Source organism: Haliaeetus albicilla, chromosome 14, assembly GCF_947461875.1.
Source record: "Haliaeetus albicilla chromosome 14, bHalAlb1.1, whole genome shotgun sequence".
Classification (NCBI taxonomy): domain Eukaryota; kingdom Metazoa; phylum Chordata; class Aves; order Accipitriformes; family Accipitridae; genus Haliaeetus; species Haliaeetus albicilla.
This window is the reverse complement of record NC_091496.1, coordinates 14,023,624-14,042,269: the sequence shown is the minus strand read 5'-3', so window position 1 is coordinate 14,042,269 and position 18,646 is coordinate 14,023,624. Positions and strand designations below refer to the sequence as shown.

At 41.4% G+C, this 18,646-nt stretch overlaps 2 protein-coding genes across 3 annotated transcripts in view; one reads left to right on the top strand and one right to left on the bottom strand.

Annotated features, from left to right (window-relative positions):
* The window catches only part of SLC26A5 (solute carrier family 26 member 5), a 37,780-nt gene extending 30,954 nt beyond the window's left edge, over positions 1 to 6,826 (top strand). For both annotated transcript variants that reach the window (XM_069801782.1, XM_069801781.1), the window contains 6 exons: positions 322 to 391; positions 1,860 to 1,952; positions 2,888 to 3,010; positions 3,891 to 4,103; positions 4,358 to 4,412; positions 4,966 to 6,826. In XM_069801782.1, coding sequence (XP_069657883.1) covers positions 322 to 391; positions 1,860 to 1,952; positions 2,888 to 3,010; positions 3,891 to 4,103; positions 4,358 to 4,412; positions 4,966 to 5,108 — 697 coding nt within the window. In that variant the 3' untranslated portion in view covers positions 5,109 to 6,826. The remainder of the gene's footprint in view (positions 1 to 321; positions 392 to 1,859; positions 1,953 to 2,887; positions 3,011 to 3,890; positions 4,104 to 4,357; positions 4,413 to 4,965) is intronic.
* Positions 6,827 to 8,887: 2,061 nt separating this feature from the next.
* PSMC2 (proteasome 26S subunit, ATPase 2) lies at positions 8,888 to 18,576 on the bottom strand. The gene is made up of 12 exons (XM_069801788.1): positions 18,405 to 18,576; positions 16,091 to 16,128; positions 14,777 to 14,858; positions 13,627 to 13,726; positions 13,156 to 13,287; positions 12,456 to 12,528; positions 12,208 to 12,303; positions 11,786 to 11,950; positions 11,186 to 11,273; positions 9,896 to 10,098; positions 9,256 to 9,352; positions 8,888 to 9,159 (listed from the first exon to the last, which is right to left on the bottom strand). Exons 1-12 carry the CDS (start codon positions 18,472 to 18,474, stop codon positions 9,002 to 9,004), a joined length of 1,302 nt encoding a protein of 433 aa, XP_069657889.1. The 5' UTR covers positions 18,475 to 18,576; the 3' UTR covers positions 8,888 to 9,001.
* Between the last annotated feature and the right edge of the window lie 70 nt (positions 18,577 to 18,646).

Genomic DNA, 18,646 nt, shown 5'->3' with positions numbered 1-18,646 from the left:
TTGCACCAGTTCATGCCGAAGAGAATTTGCCCTGTACCTTTGCATGCTTTGGCCTATGTTTTTCAGAAAATGATAACATTACAGTGCTAAGTTTATAAATTGTTTTTGCACTGACAGAAGCAAACTTGTCTAGTCACCAACTGGCCCCTTTATTCTGTTCCTTCCGTAAACTGCCCACTGCATTTGCCCACATTTAGATAAGCTTGTACAAGACAGGCACTGCAGAATGACCATTTAAAATAAGTTTCAATCTGTATTGAACACTCACTTTTCCATTTTATAAGTGATAATACTGAAACAGTTGCTTCCATTTCTCTCTAGGCCTCAATACAGAACCCTTGGTCAGATTCCTGACACTGACATCTACTGTGATGTGGAAGAGTACGAAGAGGTAGGAGTGTATTCTTCTGCACTGAAGAGTTTTATGTAGTGAGCAAAGACGACTGTGGCAATTTTCTGCTTAGCCCTACCATACTGCACATATAGTGCTGTCTGCCTAGCATTCACCTGTGCTTAAGGGAAAGAAAATAAATTTGATTTTGGTAGCAAAAGCTTTTTTGTTGAAAATGCTAGCTTTTTGTACTCTATATATGTTTGACCAGGAGGTGATCAAAAGTAACCTTTATACTAGTTCCATTGTACTAGCTTGTACAAAATGGTAAGGTTTATAGGAATACCACTGCTAAACCTGCTATGTACACAAGTGCGTACAAGGCCACCTTCTTTACTTTTGTGGCAGTATTGCATGAAATCCATGGAACCCAGGATCCAAACTGATATGTTCTTCAGAATTGCACGAACTGTTCAAAACAGTATCTCCCTGCCTCCAGCCATCCCCTGCTCATTAAATATACATGATTAATGGCACAACTGCTTGCCATGCACTTAGCTTCTTATAAATGCCATTTTGTTTAACCAAAAGTTGGTAAAAGCAGTAAATTTTATCAATATAATGGATGTAAACATTCTGTATTTATTCACAAACAGCAACTACAATTTTCTGCACTCTCTGCCATGTTCTCAGAGATGCTGCTATGAAGGCTACATCCCCCTTTACTACAGAACCAGTCTGTAAAAACCTATGGGAAAAGATGATTCTGTAATCTGAAAACATTCTCTCACCAGCAGTTCCACCTTGAATATGATACTAAGCAAAAGTATATGTGAGCATGTTTATAGCTGTATGCAAAGAAGAGGAGACTCCCATTTTTGTTACACTGAATGCGGTTAGCATTCCTCGTCCTGTATAAAGATGGGCTTGGCAGCATATGGCAGGCTGGATCTCAGCTGCTGGCCAGGCTATTTGCATGTAAAATGTCAGAGTGCAGCCTGTTTAGAGATGACTCATTTAAAGTAGAGGAAAAAAGTGATATTGAGGCCTATCTGAAGATCTGTTTAAAACCAAAGATTTGAAAGGCTCTTTTTTTGGTACCTGAGGAGACAAGAAAGAAAAGGACAGAGAGAAACAGAGAAATAAGTCATTATGCCTGTATAAAGGGAGGCTAAAAGGAAGCATTCCTAGATCTGCAGGATTTCCTCATGGTAATACCAGCTGCAGATAGCAACATCAGAGAACTGCAAACATTTAATTCCTTTTTATGTCTGTACATTTCATTGTTATAAAAAAGGAGAAATGTTACATAGCATGGATTGTGTGCAGTATTACACTAGGAAAGGGGGAGGTTCTGACCTGATTGGCTTTGCTCACGACAGTGCCAACCTTTATTTGACACATGCTGATAGCCATTCAGAGTTGGCTCTTGGGCTGCTGCATGTTTATGTGTCTTGTGATCACACAGGTGCTTTTCTTCTAGTGCAGGCAATACTTAACTGTGCACATCCAATATTCTTTTCCTTAGGTTAAAGAATATCCTGGAATAAAAATATTTCAAGCTAATGCATCACTGTATTTTGCCAATAGTGAGTCATATACAAGTGCGCTGAAGAAAAAGGTGAGTAAACCAAATTCTTCAATGACTTGTGTCTTGAAAATTCAAACTGGCTTCTGAAAGATGCTCAACTTTCAGCTCCTTTAGTGTAGCCCCTAGCACAGTGTTTCTCAGCCTGGTGATCAGTAAAACATGAGAGGGTGACTCTCCAGCCAACTGCAAATCATCTTAGGAAGCAACAACATGGTGGGAGGGAATAAGTGGACAGAGAGTAGCTTAATACTACTTGTGAATGGAAGGTCTGGTGGTTGCAGAGCACAAACTGGTCAAACACATATTTTTTTTAGAAGGAAATAAGTAGTTGCTGAACCAAAGCCAAAATGTCTGGGAGTAAAAGCTTCTTTTGTGGGTGACGAACTTTACTGGGGTGCAAGACCATGGAATACTGTAGGCATTCAATGCCTCTCAAGAGCAACAAATTACCTGCATACAGAGTATGCCTCGCCTCCTGTCTAACCAGTGTTTGACTGGGTGGGAATGGCAATAATAGAACTAGCTAAGGGCAGAACTACCTGACCCGGTAGCAATTGCACCCTTACTAACTTCTGAAAAATTTTTCTGTAGCTCCCATGATGAGTCTTATACAAAACAGGTGGGTGGTACTTGTCTTCACAAAGCAAGAGGTGTTGGCAATTTATGTCCAAATGCACTTCTCTCACCTTTGCTCTCTGCACTCGAATCAGCACTTGGTTGAAACATGGTGCGCTCTGATTTCAAGAAAAGAATGTGATGCATCTCTTCCTCATCTTGTTAACACTGTGCTTGCCAAGATTATTATTCCTTCTTACTTTATACTGTTCTCACCCCCACCAAGGGAAGCTGAACAATGCAGGCTTGTATTTTAAATTTATGACAGTGATGAATTCAGCGCTAATTGATAATGCAATGTCATCCTAACAAGCTGAATCTCCTCTGATTGTGCTTTCTTTTCATGACAGACTGGAGTGGATCCTTGTGCCATATTAGCAGCAAGGAGAAAAGCCCAGAAGAGGCATGTCAGGGAAATAAAGGCGGCAAATGAACTCAGAAAGAAAGCTGTATTGAAACTAGTGAATTCTTCGGTAAATATTTACCTCTGTTTTATCAGCTAACATGCTGCTGCTTTCTGGTGTTACCATTCTTGTTTATACAAGGTGCAGGGTGCAACTCGGGTAGAAAGGCTTAGGGAGCAAGCACTGTGCAGTGCAGACAGGCTACTGGGGGAACAGCGTAAGGGTCCACGGCTGGATTGGATAACTGTGTTGAACCTTATTACATTCAGGTAGCACATAGCGGAGCAGAGCCTTTCCACACTGTCATACTGTCTCAGCAGAAATTGGAGGGACCCTACCTCTGCCTCTCCCCACACACTTGGAATAATCATGCAGAAATAGGATATAATAAAATGAATTCAAATTAGCAGCCCGTGTAATAAAAAGGTGCCATCCGCACTGCTGATCCTGGCATGGTTAAGTGAGGCAGGTACATTGAGAAGGGTTGTTTGAAACATGCTTGTGCTTTTGTGCATGTTTAAATTCACCCCCCTGTTGGGAGCTGGTGTGTGCTTTTTACCATGGGAAACCAACCAAACGCCTAAATTAAGAGCACGATTGCCGTTGCTTCTTTTGGATATATAGGCCTTGGCAGGATCAGCAGGGATAAGGCAAGGAAATGGAGTAAAAACATATGAACAGGTGTCAGTGTTTGAAGGAAATGGGTAATTCACTCCTAGGAGAACAGCTTTAAGCTGCTTGCATGTGACCGTAGAAAGGTTGGGCATAAGAGAATAAACGTTGATATATGTAAGATACGGAAGTACGTGTGGATGTAAAGCCAGTTTCTGTAATGGTTAGGAGCTGTACAGCTTTTAAAGACTGAAAGAACAGATGAGTATGGGGAGGAAGGGGATCTACACTGAAAAAGCATTGGCTGTCATTAAGCTTTATTTATCTTCTCTCCCAGACTAACGACGTGGAAGCAAGTGTAAAACATGAGATAGCAAATGATGAGTTACCTGTAAATGGAAAATTTGCATCTGCAGATGCTAGTGTACAAGATGTGTCTCCTGATGAGCACGAACAGTTTGTGGAGCCCAAAACAAACATCCACTCTTTAATTCTGGATTTCACCCCGGTGAACTTTGTGGATTCAGTTGGAGCAAAAACATTAAAATCAGTAAGTAGGGCTTTTTTTCCCCAGAAAAACCCATAGAAAACTTGTGAGATACTTAACAGGGAACATAAATGCCAGCTCAAATACAATCCAGTATCTCACCTAATCACGGTTTTAATTCTGTAGCTCTGTCAGTTCTAGCTGAATACTGGGGAACGTGGACTGTGCAGCTGCCATGGTAATTAGCTTACATCTTCCAAAACTGCGATGTATACAATGTTAGAGCTGTGTTTAACTTTGGTTTACCTCTGTTGCAGATTATAAAAGAATACAAAGAAGTTGGCGTCTGTGTCTGTATTGCCAGCTGTAGTGGTGAGTTGAGATTTATTATTTTTTTTTGAGAGCTTCATGCAAGAGATTGTGTTTTATCTCTTTCCCTCTGGCCCTGAATTTTCTGCTGCCAGGTGCCTCAGTACTATCAGCACTTACTTCACATAAAATTGGATTTGAGGAAAAGCATATATGCGTTAGAGCCTTCACTTTAGTGAAAGTAGAGCGCTGACATAATGAGTTCTGTGAGGACTAGATCCTGCTCCCATTTATTCCAGCTGGTGAACTGTAAATGCCACACCGAACTTTGCACCTTGGAATTGTTGTAATGTAATAAGGAGGAAGAGCCTGCAATGTTCCAAGTTTCTGATATTTGGAATTGTATCATCTTCTGCCAAGAACAGGCCTCTGTGCATGTCTGGATAAGAGAATTACCCATTTGGAGTAGAAGTAGCATGTGATCCACCTGGCTACTGTAAATGTTTTAAGTAATAACAAGTAAGAGAACAAGTTGTCATCTTCCTGAGATAGCATTGTCTTCCATCTTTGTACTTTAGTTTATGCACTGATGCCATGTTTGGTTTTTATGTTGTAGGCCCTGTAATAACTGAGCTGACAAGACTGAATTTTTTTGATAACACTGTAACAAGAGAGTTGCTGTTTCACAGCATTCACGATGCTGTCCTTGCTTGCCAAGTGAAAGACAGGTCTGCTTCACAGACGGATTTTAACCTCTGAAGAGTGGCATTGAGCAGAATGGAAGCCAGATTTATGCTGATGGAGACTCTTACTGAATATTTAATTTGCACACTTTAAAGAGAGCCTAAGGCTATTTGTATCTACGGGTATAGGGTGGTGCTTATTTTCTGTAGGAAGAGTGGTTAAGGAATTGGAAGCCTTCATGCTCTTGATTTTTTTCTTCCAATCAGGGTGTACCCTCCCAACAACATACAAACACAAAATTATGCAAGACAAGAAAATTCAGTGTATTCTGCTACAATCAGAATCTGATAGACAAGGTGACATTCCTATTACTGTTGAGAAAATGGGCACTTTAACTCACTACGAGGTGGGATCTTGCAGGAAATTACTGTTTCCGCAATTGCAATGCACTGTACCAGTGTCTCTAAAGAACTTTCTTAGATGACTTTTAAAGCCTGATGTCAACATCTGCATACAACAGATTCATATAAATTATAATAATCTGCCGGCTGGATTAATGAATTCACACTGGTAGCATTTAGCTGCTACACTTTTTAAACCTGGATGGTACAGTTATTTTTTTTAAATATCTAATCTTTCTCAACTACTCTTCATTGCCTGACCATTTTCACTTGAAGTTCAAATTAGAAACTCATTGTTTAATTATTACATTATCAATATGGTACTTCCACTGCCAAAACCTAGTTGTGCTTTCTAGAAAAGAATACAGTTGATTTTAAGCTAAGATTATTTTACCTTCAAAGTTTGAAGACAAAACTGGTTTGTCAGGAGGCAGGAGTGAAGCCTAATAGAATTAAATTAAGAACTGATGCCCTCTATGCAGTCTCTTAAGCTAGAATAAAAACATAGACAAGGTCTAATGTCTCAGTGGGCCAAAAAAAAAAAAACCAAACCCAACACTTTCTGTTGCCTGAGGTATCTTCCTACCAGCAGTACTGCTTCTGCCTCAGCTTTTAAGTGCTTTGAGAAATAGATTTCAATAGAAATCAAACATGTTAAGTGTTTGGGTTTTTTTAAAGAAACAGTAGTGTGGAGGTTTTTTTCTATGGTTTTCACAACCTGGCTGCTGTGGTACTGCTTAACTTCAGGTGGGAGATGAAAAACATGGAAATGTAACTCAAAAAAAAGAAAGAAATCTTCAGTGGCTGTGTTTCCCTAACAACAATCACTATGAATCTGAGCAGAGGTAGGAACCTAAAAGTGTTTGTTTCTCTGTAGGTTATTTTGACAGCACAGGGGACGAGGAGTGTCAGTGACATTCATTTAGCACCCTCAAATCAAAGGTCCTGTGCATAAGGGAATTCAAACTACTTTCTCTCTTCTGAATACAGAACTTAATACTTTTATCTTGCTTCAAGCTGTGTTGCGATTAGGGCTTGCTTCAGGTAAACCAAGTTTCCCAAGCACCAGGGGCGCTTGGGGAAGATGTTTTATTTCATCAGACTCCCCTGCCAATAGGGATAGGAGGCTTTCTGCATCAGAAATTACCACTTAGCTGGAGTTCAAAAGATGAATTGAATGCATGTTAACACACTGTGCGTGTTTATTTAAACAACTTTTGGTACATTTTATAATGTTAACTAGTTTAACAAGCCTTTGTATCTACATACAGTATATTTTTCTACTTTTCAGCTTGTTGCAGCTTCAGTTTTTAACTATGTAGTCTCTTCAGTTCACGTCAAAATCCTATCAACTTCTAAAATAAAGTGATGATCATGACTTGTCAAAATTTTCCACTCTGTCTTGGTGAGACTCTGCGCATGGGGCGAGTCAAGATCTCCAGATCCAAGTTTCTGTTGCTATGGGGGTCACCACCTCCATGCAGCTCCTCGCTGCTGCTCAGGTTCCTGCTCCTCACCCCCCAGGCTCCCCCACCCGCATGAAGCCCTCTCCATGCCAGGCCTCAGCGTGATACGATTAGTGCTGCACTGCCCATCCTCTGGGGAGCTGCTGAAACGCTGGACTGAAAACCTTTGCCCAAGAAAGTCCTAGATCCCAGCCTGTGTGGCACTAGTACTCTGCCACCTGCTCCTGGGTACCACCAGCACTACTGGTAACTCATCCAGTAAAATAAAATCTGGCAGCTTTTGGCCAGCCTTGTCCAGTGCTTTGCTGCCACCAGCTGAAGCACTGCTTCCTTCTCGCCAGCCTAAGTCACCTACTGAAAAGTAAATGACAACTTCTTTCCTATACTGATTAACAAACTGCTATCTCAAAGTTTAAATCCTGCCTTAGACTTGTCAGTGCTAGATTAAACAAACCCCCATCCTTTAAACTCCTTCCCCCCTCCAGTTTGTGTGCCTTGACAGGGTAGCACCTCTACCCCCTCATTGCTGAAGCCCCACCACATCAAATGTCACTGGATAGCCTAAGTCCAGTTTGATGCCTCATAATAATCAGAATAATGCTCCTCTCCCCCTCCTTTTTTGCAAGAGGACTGATGATAATTCAGGATACCCAGTAAGACCCAAACTCTTTTTACATACTTCACTTACCCTTCTGAACTAAAAGGTACACTTGAGTACTGCTCTTGGTAAACAGATACTCTCAGTGCTGCTTTCTGAACCACTTTCCTCTCAGGCTCAAAGTGAAAAAAATTCTGTCCCACCAATAAATTTGCATCCCTCCCCAAAATAACACATAACCATTGAGCTCAGCTTTTCAAGCAGGTGTGGGCAAAACCAGGGGATTGCCTCAGTTTGCTTATCAAGTTACTGACACTGGCCAAAATCCTGACAAAGTCCATGTACCACATACACTTTTTCCCTGTTGTACACACCTCCTCTTTCAAAAAAGACATTAAGTGGCTGCTTCTAAGCTTGATAAATTGATGTCAGTTGTATCAAAATGAGACCTGATAAAACTTCTCTCACTTCCAAGACAAAGCAGTTCCCAAAAGCATTTCCCCCCACCCTGGTATTTCTTCCAGCTCTTCCCCTGCCCACCTCCAAATTTAATACAAAACTTGAAAAAAAGAAAATGAAAGGCTGTTGCTTTTCATTGACCAAACCATCCAGCGTGAAAGGAACATGCTAGATGAATGAAGATCAACCTTTTAACCTTGCCTGCTGCCAACAACTATCAGCTATGGCCCAGCTACCAGAGCATCAGGACCCTATCAGGGTCATCCTCCATGTGTAGTAGCATCTCAGACAAGTAATATGATGTATCAAAGTGCTCACTAGTGCGCTGATGCCAAACTTGAAGAGGAGGAACAGGAAAAACTAATCTTCTTTCCCTTAGCGCTAAGAAATTATGCTTATTTCTTCCTCCTTCTTGACCCACTTACTATTTTGTAAGAAACAAAGAATCTCAGCAAAAGGGATGAAGAAAACCACTGAAGAAAAAAAAACAAGTTATGATGGTACCAGAGCATTCACCCAGGGAGAGAAAAAATATCCCTTTGCATCTTCCCTAAGCTGGGCACTGACTCAGACCACCAAGCACCTGAGCTGAGCTGTGTACGCCTTCTCCTCAGCTCTTGTCCCATGGCAGTTCCTGAAAGTTTTCTCAGGACACACTTGCACCTCGGTGCTGAACGTCACGCAAGCGCACCCAGAAACACTGTAGTCACATAGGGATCTTTCAGCACCTTTGCAGCTTAAATGGTAAGTTTTGGGGTGTAAATGGAGGCTAGGGATCTAAAATTTGGATTTCTAACATTGCCCAGGTATCTGATTTAAAAATATCTCACTGGTCTAGGCTGCATTATTAGAATCTCCCTGAGATTTTTTTCTTCTACAGCAGCAATGCCCCACTGGTGTAGAACACACTCATAATGAACTCACACCTACTGTCTGGAATACTCCATTTATTTCTAGCTTCCAAGAACAAGACATGAATTACTCACTTGAATTTTTGTTTCACAGGAAGTTTAACAACAGGAACAGGAAAAACATTCCAAGGTATTAGTTGTAGGTCATGTAGCGGGGGGTAGCACTGAATTTCGCATACGATTTAATGACTTTGTTCACTGCTTCTAAGAAGTCTTTCTCTGTTGCGATTTTTCGACGTGCTCGGATAGCAAACATGCCTGCCTCCGTGCAGACACTGCGAATCTCAGCACCTTTGAAAGAAAGGGATAAATGAATTCAACACTGACCACCAGTGGAGATGAAGCATACACAGAATTATTAAAAAGAAAACCCAAAATTCAGCTTACCTGTGCTATTAGGACACAGCCGAGCCAACAGCTCAAATCTTATGTCTCTTTCAACACTCATGGAACGAGCATGTATCTTGAATATGTGAGTTCGCCCCTGAAAGAAGAGCGGAGGATAGAAGTGTTCATGCTATGAAAGAGGGGATGACTCTCAGCGTGCAGCTGTCCACATCCAGAGCAAAGGCAGATGGAAAGTAAATCTTTTATTTGCTGCTCAACTATAGTTCCCTACGTCTGGACTAGCATGTTTAAGTGTCCAGGATATAAACTAAGAAAATAACTTTAAAAAGAGCTTTAATGGTAGAAGTACCTCAAGGAATCTCTCTCAAAAGTTGGAATGTGCTTTGTTTGGCTCTTAAGAACTAATCACGGATCTAGTTAAAGGATTCTTATCTGTTGAGTCAGAAACATACAGTGAATGTAGCTATTTACCATAGCTTCTTGGCCAGGGATGGAATCTGTGCAGTGTGGGAAAACCTTTTTGGCACATCCTTAATCCCCCAAATTTCCATGTAGTTTCACATAAGTTAAGAGTGCTGCTTTTGTAAATTCTCATAAACTGCTTCCAGACAATAATGCCCTAACTGAAGAAACACTCCAATATCAGAATGTACTTAGCTGTGAAAGAAAGCATTCTCACCTCAAGATCAGGCAAGCTAAACTCTATCTTCCTGTCCAACCTGCCGGGCCTCATCAGGGCTGGATCCAGAGTATCGGGTCTGTTTGTAGCCATCAGCACTTTGATGTTGCCTCGTGGGTCAAAACCATCCAACTGGTTGATCAGCTCCAGCATAGTACGTTGCACTTCGTTGTCACCCCCAGCCCCATCATCAAAACGAGCACCTGGAGAAAAAAGACACAGGTTTCACAAAATAAGAGAGGGACCTTCAGAGCATGGAGGAGGAATCACAGCTGCGACATAGAAGACACCTGGAAAAATAATCTTAAATTACATACAAATATTTGTGACAAGTTGTTGTGGTTTAACCCCAACCAGCCACTTACTTACTTCACCCCCCACCCAGTGGGACGGGGGAGAGAATCAGGGGAAAACTCGTGTGTTGAGATAAAGACAGTTTAATAGGACAAAAAGGAAGAATAAATAAATAAATAATGCTGATGATGATAATAAAAATAATGATACAATAATAAGCTGAAAAATCCTTGACTTGGTCTAAACATTACTTAGCAGCAACTAAAAACATCAGTTTATCAACATTATTCTCATACCAAATCCAAAACACAACACTATACCAGCTACTAGAAAGAAAATTAACTCTATCCCAGCCGAAACCAGGACATGAGTTTAAAAAAGGTGTGAGGGGATTCTTTGAAAATGACACATTCCAAACAAAGAGTGAGTGCTGTTATCTGTCCATTATAACAGGCACTTTATCTTCATCCTTAGTATGAATGGGCCTATCTCCCTGCCTAATAACCGGCCGGGCTGCTGAAATTTATAAATGTAGTTTGTTTGTTTGTTTTGCCTCCCGTCAACCAAAATCTTCCCCTACCTTGTCTGTGTAAAAATTATTCTGCTTTCAAAGGACCCATGTACTTCCTTTGAGAAAAAAAATTACTGAATTTTCAGGCAGTAATAAAGATTCAGTATGTAGTCCAGAAGCTGAAGGGGGTTTAAGTTAACAGTACCTTTTGCAAACACAATACAGAGATTCTTCACTGAAGTTCACATAATCTGGATGTTCTAAATGTGCAAAAATGAATTCTCATCTGGGCTAAATATGTTCAAGCTATATAAACCAATTCTTGATAGCTTCCTGGACATAGGACGTTCTGGTACTAGTTTTGCTGAATAGGTATTTACAAGCACGTTTCTTGAAATGCAGCAATCCAGATAAAGAATTATAACATGAAAAGAAAACCTGGAAGGTGTCATTTGAGATTAAAGCTATAGATACCACAAACATACCTCCAATGGCATCAATTTCATCAAAGAATATAAGACAAGCTTTTTTAGTTCTGGCCATTTCAAAGAGTTCACGAACCATTCGAGCTCCCTGAAAGCAAAAATCAAGATTTTGTTAAAGATTCAAGGCACATTAAAGGAAAACTATCAAAATTAAACTTTTCATGCTTCCAAACACTTCTAAGTTTCCAATGATAAAACTCTTATTTGTACACATATATATAATGGAACATTCATAAATCTTAAAGCAATTTATAAAAAAGAGACAAATTACTACTCTTAAATTCAGAAGTACAGCTGAAGTCATTTACCTCAGGGCCAAGTGAAAAATAAGTGGCAGTGTTGAGAACAGAATCCTAATCCTAGAGTCCTCCCAAACTGCACATTAAACTCTGCACTGCAAAATCCATTTCATCAATGGCAGCATACTTTGGGTTTTACAACTGATTGCCTGACCTGCCGTGATTTGTTTGACAGTTCCTCCCCACTCCTTGTATCTCCAAGCATGCAAGTACATTCGTCCGTCATACCCACTATGGTGTCTGGTCACCACGACCGAAAATCTGCAAATCACTCCACACTCTATCGAATATTTGCTCTTACCTCTCCCACATACTTCTGCACCAATTCAGATCCAATTACTCTGATGAAGCAGGCATCAGTCCTGTTAGCAACAGCCCGGGCACAAAGTGTTTTGCCTGTACCAGGTGGCCCAAACAAAAGTACTCCTTTTGGAGGCTCAATTCCAAGGTTAACAAATCTTTCAGGCTGCAACAGTGGGAAACAGAAGGCCAGGTTATGTGCAAATAAAAATTAATTTGCATATAGTCTTTGATGCACATAAGGAAATCATCAACGAAGAGCAATATAAACCAGGCTAGGCTGGATTTCACTTGTTAAAACTAGACTTCCTTTCACTTAGGTGTTTATACTCAGCTACATTATCTTTTCTTGCTTTTTCAAATGCTAACAGATGACCAAAATACTTTCAAAATAATAAAAGTTTCAATCTGGAGGTTACTTACGTGAAGCAAAGGGGTTTCAACCACCTCTCTCAGCTTCTCAATCTGCTCTTTACAACCACCAACATCACTGTAAGTGACATCTGGTTTTTCTTCTACCTGCACAACAAAAAGTTGAGCGAGCAGTTCAGTCTGATGCTTTGAAAGCTCTAGGCTTTCAACAGCCCAGAACAAAATCCAGCCAAAGTAATCAAAATTACAAGACAAAGCAATGTCGTAAGTAAATGTCAAATAAGTAAAGGCAGTCTCACTTGCATCATGGTGACTGTGGGATCAATCTTTGGAGGCAAGGGGATATGGATTTGATACTTGTTTCTGTCCACCCTGGTGAAAAAGCATAAAGACTATTATTTTAACACCGGTTAATTAAACTGTCATGTAGAAACAACTCTGTAAATTAGAAGCCAAATTCTTAAACTCTTCTTTTCTCTGGCATCAGGACAGCCCAGCCCTGAAAGCTAACAGTCAGATGGGCTAGAAACTGGAATTCCTTCTGCAGAAAAGTTTTAAGGTTTCCAAAAATCTTAATTCCAAAGTATTGTGAAAACTAAACTTCAAAATATCCCACAGAGCAAACTAGCAAAATATTGATTCTAAAAGTAACAGCCTTCACCTCCTCAGTGAACATTTCCTGTAGTCACCCCCTGTGTGTAACTGCAGACTGCCAAAGAGGAAGCAGGCTACACAGGCTCCCTGAAAGCTGGGGATATTGGGGCCCAAACTGAAAGGCTTCAGTCCATGACATGGTTTTCATCAGAATGACATCAAAATCAAAAGATTCCAGCACAGCATGCAGGTGAGTTACCATCTTCCAAAAGAATGGCATTAGTGTTATAATTTCAACCACTGCAAAAATATGAAGTGATAGCTGTTGACATGTCAAACTAATGGATCAGATGAGAAAGCTTCAGTCTCCGGGAAAACTCATGAGAACATAAAGATTTTGCTTACCCAACTCTCATGCCTTCTTCTATGTCAGTAGGTGCCACCTGGTCACTGAGATCCACCACAAATTTGGCAAACTGCTTGACATTGATAATGTACTTGGGATCCTCAGAGTCTGCGTTGATTATCTTTGTACACCTAATACAGAACATAAAATTAACACTGCCAAGCAGGCAAACTAACTGGCTTGCTATTTGTATAAGCATCAAGAGGAGAGACTCTTATTTTTCAAATACACCAAAATAGCTATTGTACTTGTGATTCTATTATTATAGCATCATACAGTAATTACAGGAATAAGTACGAGTACGTAAGGCACCATCAAACATAAGACAGTTCCTTTTTGATACAATGGTAAAAAGCACTTTCAATACGCCTAACATGTGAACCTTATTTTTTTTAAAAGTCTACACGTAAGCTCTAAATCACATTTTTAACACTATGCAGCTCCACTGTGAAGAGGAAAAGTGCACCCACCTTGCAACTTGTAATGGTTGCTCACTTTGGAGAGTTTGCTTATCTGCCGCCAGATCCCAAAGGGCAGGAGGAGCCAGGCCAGTGTCAGATTCCTTGATTCCTACGTACAACACAGACAAGCTGAGGAGGAAGCAGCTAACTGGTACATCAGCACCAAGAACCTTAGACGTAAGCCTGCAGGAAGCTTTTTGAGAGATCTCCAAAACACACGCGCACACATCTTTGATGGACTTCCTAAAAAATAAGTTTCCTAAAGAAATCAGGCCTAAATGACTGTGCCGGCTAAACATGCAAATACCAGTCTAGCCATCCTCTAATACAATTTTGCAGTGTGGGGGTGATTACAACCAAGCTTGATAGAGATATCAGGGATAAGCGTATTTCTAAAAGTTTCAGAAAAGGAGCAAAACTCTGCAAGTGCTTTCACTCAGGGAAAGTTTTAGGGCAAGGTATCAGAAGCTAAGGGATTCACACAGATGAAAAGCCTTATAAATCTTCCAAACCATGGATATAAAAAGTACCATCTCCATGATGTATTTGAAAGAATCAAGGATTTTACTGGAAAAGAGAAACTGCAGTCTTCCTGGCAGAACTGAGGGCCACTAGGGGATTAGCAACAGGGCAACAAACATATATCAGCAAAACAAACGAAGAAAAATTAGGGAACAAATTAATTTTTATTCTAACTGCCATAACTGACCAGCTGATTTTAAATCCTAACTGCTCTAATAGATGTTTCTTCGTTATACAAGGACTGGTACCACTACTTAATGATACTACGTTGAGGTTTTGCAGTCTATGGAAGTTCACTCACTATTCAAACGCAGCTTGACACAAATCAGAACAAATTATCTAGTGGCAGAAAGGGGCATTTGTTTCATGCCACCATAATATATAAAATTACAGTTTTGAATAAAAATGTGTTAAACTACAAAATTACGTAATCATATGTACAGATTAGCCCCACCCAATCAAAAAGACCATCACCTACAAAGCAAAAATCGCACGTTACCAATTAAAGAAATGTATTCTTTTGGAAAAAATAACAATAATAAACCAATGCAGAAGTTGTTTAAAATCAGCTTTTTAAAACACTCATTTTGGTGTATGTGGCTCTTCTACTGAAAGTTATCTTAAGAAAGAAAGATACCAGTGAGCTCATTGATTTTCTTAAGTAGTTGTTGAATATCATCTTCTACTTGCTTGATCTGCCTTGAGTATGTGCTCTGGCCCTGGAAAAGAAATATCATGTAGATTTCGTAACTCAAATGATTTCATGTTTAGGAAAAAATGCCAATAGCTGTTGAGCGTCAAGACGTTCAATAGACTGTCTTGGTGTAACAGCCAACTATTGATCACAGCCAAAAAAAGACAGTATTAAGGTCCAGTAACAATATTTCTGTTCACAAAAACAGAGTGCAGCTACACAGCTGACCAATTGCGCAAGTGGAAATTTTTCACATTTGTAAACTTCAAGGACTTGTTTTTCTTTTAAACCTGTTCAGCCATATTTTTTTAAACTTTTTTTTTTACTGAAGTTTAAAAAAGACTTAGTAAAAAGTATATATAGACAGAATTCTGTATACATTACCCGAAAATCATCTGTATGAGTGCTTTAACTACCTTACCCAAACTTTCTATCATCCAAAGAAGATAGCAGAAAGATCCTGGGGCAAATCAGAAGCTAGAGTCTTGCTTGTGATAAAATGCTTTACTATCTTGCCCTGCCTGATGCAGACAGATCTGGATCTGGATTTCCTTTACAAGACCTCCTTCGTATCAACTTGGCAACAAAAAAGAAGCCACAGCGGGCACAAGCCATATTTCAGAGCTTCGTAAAGGAGTCTCAATGTCAACAAAATTCAGACTTCTGTCAAACATATCTAAATCCAGACATACACTAAGCTGCAAGTTTCATTTTTCAAGAGTTCTTTCACAGACCCACTGTACCTTCTGGTGGAGATGGGAGATTTGCATTTTAAGCCTTATTGTCCGTGGAAAACGCCTCCCAAGATTACACTCTTTGACAAGGTCCATGTATCTCTCACTAATAGTTTTTTAACATGATGGCTAAAAGCAAGTAAATTTGATGGGAGAAGGGGTCTTAAAGTTATTGTTCTTTACAAAGCAAGAAAACTGGTTAGTGAAGAAGCCCTAGTAAAGCCCTAGCTGTTAGACCCTTATGACAATCAGCTACAAGATGCAAAACAAAAACAGAAAAAACCACCTTCGTTACTTTCAAGCTAACAAACCAACTGGATTATTTTTAGGGTTGTGGGTTGGGTTTGGGGCTTTCTTGTTCGAAGGCAGAAAGGGAGAAAAGATTTTGGCAGGAGAGAAAAGCATTAGGAGAAGCAGATTTACTAACTACTCACTAAGTACATGTCCCTCCATGCTTGCATTCAATTCCTAACAGGACTTGGTTTTTTTCTTTAACACTCTGATATATATATATGCTACTTACATATGTTTTCAGCAAGGCAATATCTCCTTCATCCAGAGCTGAAAGAAGACAGGAAAGACTTAGCTTCCAATTTTACAAACAAAATCAGCCATTTCAATTCTGCTTCTAAAAGATGAAAACATGTATTTTAAAGGGATTCTTTTGAGTTTCTACTTTTTCACTAAACCAAAGTGGAACAAAAAAGTATCAGACATTCAAGAAAAACAAAACAGGGTCTCCAGCTACTCTCTTCAGTCCAAAAATCTGTACCACCCAGAGCTCACAGCAAGCAAGCAACTTAAAACCTTGCCTCGCTCAGAGTAGCTTACCGACCTGCATCTGTACAGAGAAGGAACTGAAGGTATCAAAACTTCATCTTTTTAACTTTGTGTTTCTTAATGTTTAAGAAAACATCGATGAAAAACTGCCACCACTTTCCCCCAGTGATGTGTCTCTTCCAAAATGCCCAGCGTGAGCAGGGAACAGCAACCAAATCTAAGTTGGTCTCAGCAACAAAAAACTACTAAAACCTACTAAAGCAGTCCAGAATCAATAACTAATACAGTGCTGAGTTCTAATATTTTAAAACAGAAAACATGGAAATGGTTGTACTAGATGAGATATGCAGTCTGGTCCAATATCCCTTCTCCAACAGGAAGGTCTACAAACATGGCAAATACACAGTAAGCTCCCACTCCCAGGTCACACGTTGTTATTAACAGCCCTTAAAAAAATTTCCTTATGTGACTATTTCTGTCAGTTTTTTGAATCCCTGTAAACTTTCAGCAGAATATGCAGGAAGAAATTCCCCAGTTTAAATCAGCACCCTGCTTCCTTTTACTTGACTTAAACTTGGAATCCGAAACTTGAACTTGAGCCTCAGAATTCCCACATCAGAACAAGCAGCGTCAGCTGTTAAAATGCATATGCTTTTGCACAGTCCCACAAGATTGCTCCAGCAAACTCTAAGAAAAATAGAACTCTCTCTGACTGTCACCCCCTATTTACTTTCATATCACTTGTCATTTAACAGACCTTTAACATTCCCTCTCCTTTCCCCCCAAAGCTGTTTCTTTTCCCAATTGAATGACAGCCTTCACCTTAAGCATCCCTGGCCCTCGGTTTTCTCTCTTTCCTAATTCCATTTTATCTTTTGATGATAGAGGGAGCCCAAACCACACAGTATTGAAGATCTGGGTGCAGTATGTATCCTACAGTGTTTTGAGAGGATTTTTTTATGTGCTGATCCTTTGCTTTCCCGGTTATTTGTAGTACCCCACTGATTTTTTTTTTTATGTCTACTAAACACTCTGTTGTTATAATTTAAAAATCTTTCTTGAGTAGGAACAGTTCAAAACCCATCACTGATTACATAAAGTATTGCTTTTGTTTCCAGATGCATTATTCAACACTTACTAACATGAAATAAAAAAGGTAAATGAAATTCAAACATGAGAAGCAACTGGCAATTTTCACACTATGCCGGTTATCACCAGAAAAATTTGCCACCTCAACTTATGAAAGCAGCAACGCACAGGGTTTGACAGCCAGCTCTGCAGGACTCCACCAGCGGAGACAAATTGCCATGTTTTACTAGGCTGACCTGTTCACCAATCCTTAAAGCGCAAAACGCCTTTTGCCTTACAGAGAGCAAATTAGGCTTTTTAGAAGCTTTTTATAAGAGAACCTGAGAGAGCCGTGGCAACAGAGAAGCCCGACCGTACCCTCTGGATCTCGGCTCCAGCGGCTCCCCCGCAGCGCCGGAGGGACCTGGCGCCCCCCCCGTACTCGTCACCCCCCCGGACCAACCCTTCACCGCGCTCCCAACGCCCTTCTCCCCAACGGGCAGCAGACTTCGCGGACCTGGCTCTCCTCAGTTTTCCCTCAGAATCTTTAAAAAACAGACCGGTGTTGACGTCTAACACCACCGCACCCCAAACGCCCCCCCCCCCCCCCGGTCGGGGCCGCACAGGCGGCACCGGCCAAGCCCGGGCGGGGAGGCCGCTCGGGGGACGGCGACCGCAGCGCCAGAAATCATGTCAGAAAGGGCTTTTAAGTCTTTTTTTTCTTTTTCTTTTTTTTTTTTTCCTCCAGTCGCCCTCCTCCAAGCCCACCGCTCCCGGCACCGAAATGGCCGCCGGCAGCGCTGCCCCGCGCCCGGCCGAGATGCTGCTCGGGCAGTTTCCCCGCCACGGACACGGGGACCCCGAACCCGTGTGGGGTCGGGTGGGGTGGGGGACGCTGCCGGCTCCGCCGCCCGGTGCCGCGGTAACGGCTAGTGGGCCCGGGGGAGACGGCCGGGCCGGGCCGGGCCCCCGCCCGCATCGCCTCTCACCGCGGATGGGCTTATCCTCCTTCTCTTCCTCCTTGGTCTTCCTCTGGTCGGCGCCCAGGTAGTCCGGCATCCTGGCGGCCCGCGGCCCGCCCTGCCCTGCCCGGTCCGGTCCGGCCCGGCCCGGCCCTGCCCCGGATGCGTTACGCAGCACCGCCGGGGCTTCCGGCCGCGCCGCGCCGCGCCGGGGGGACACCAAAGGAGGGTGCACCGGCCCGTGCGCGCCGCGGGCCCCGCGCCACCAC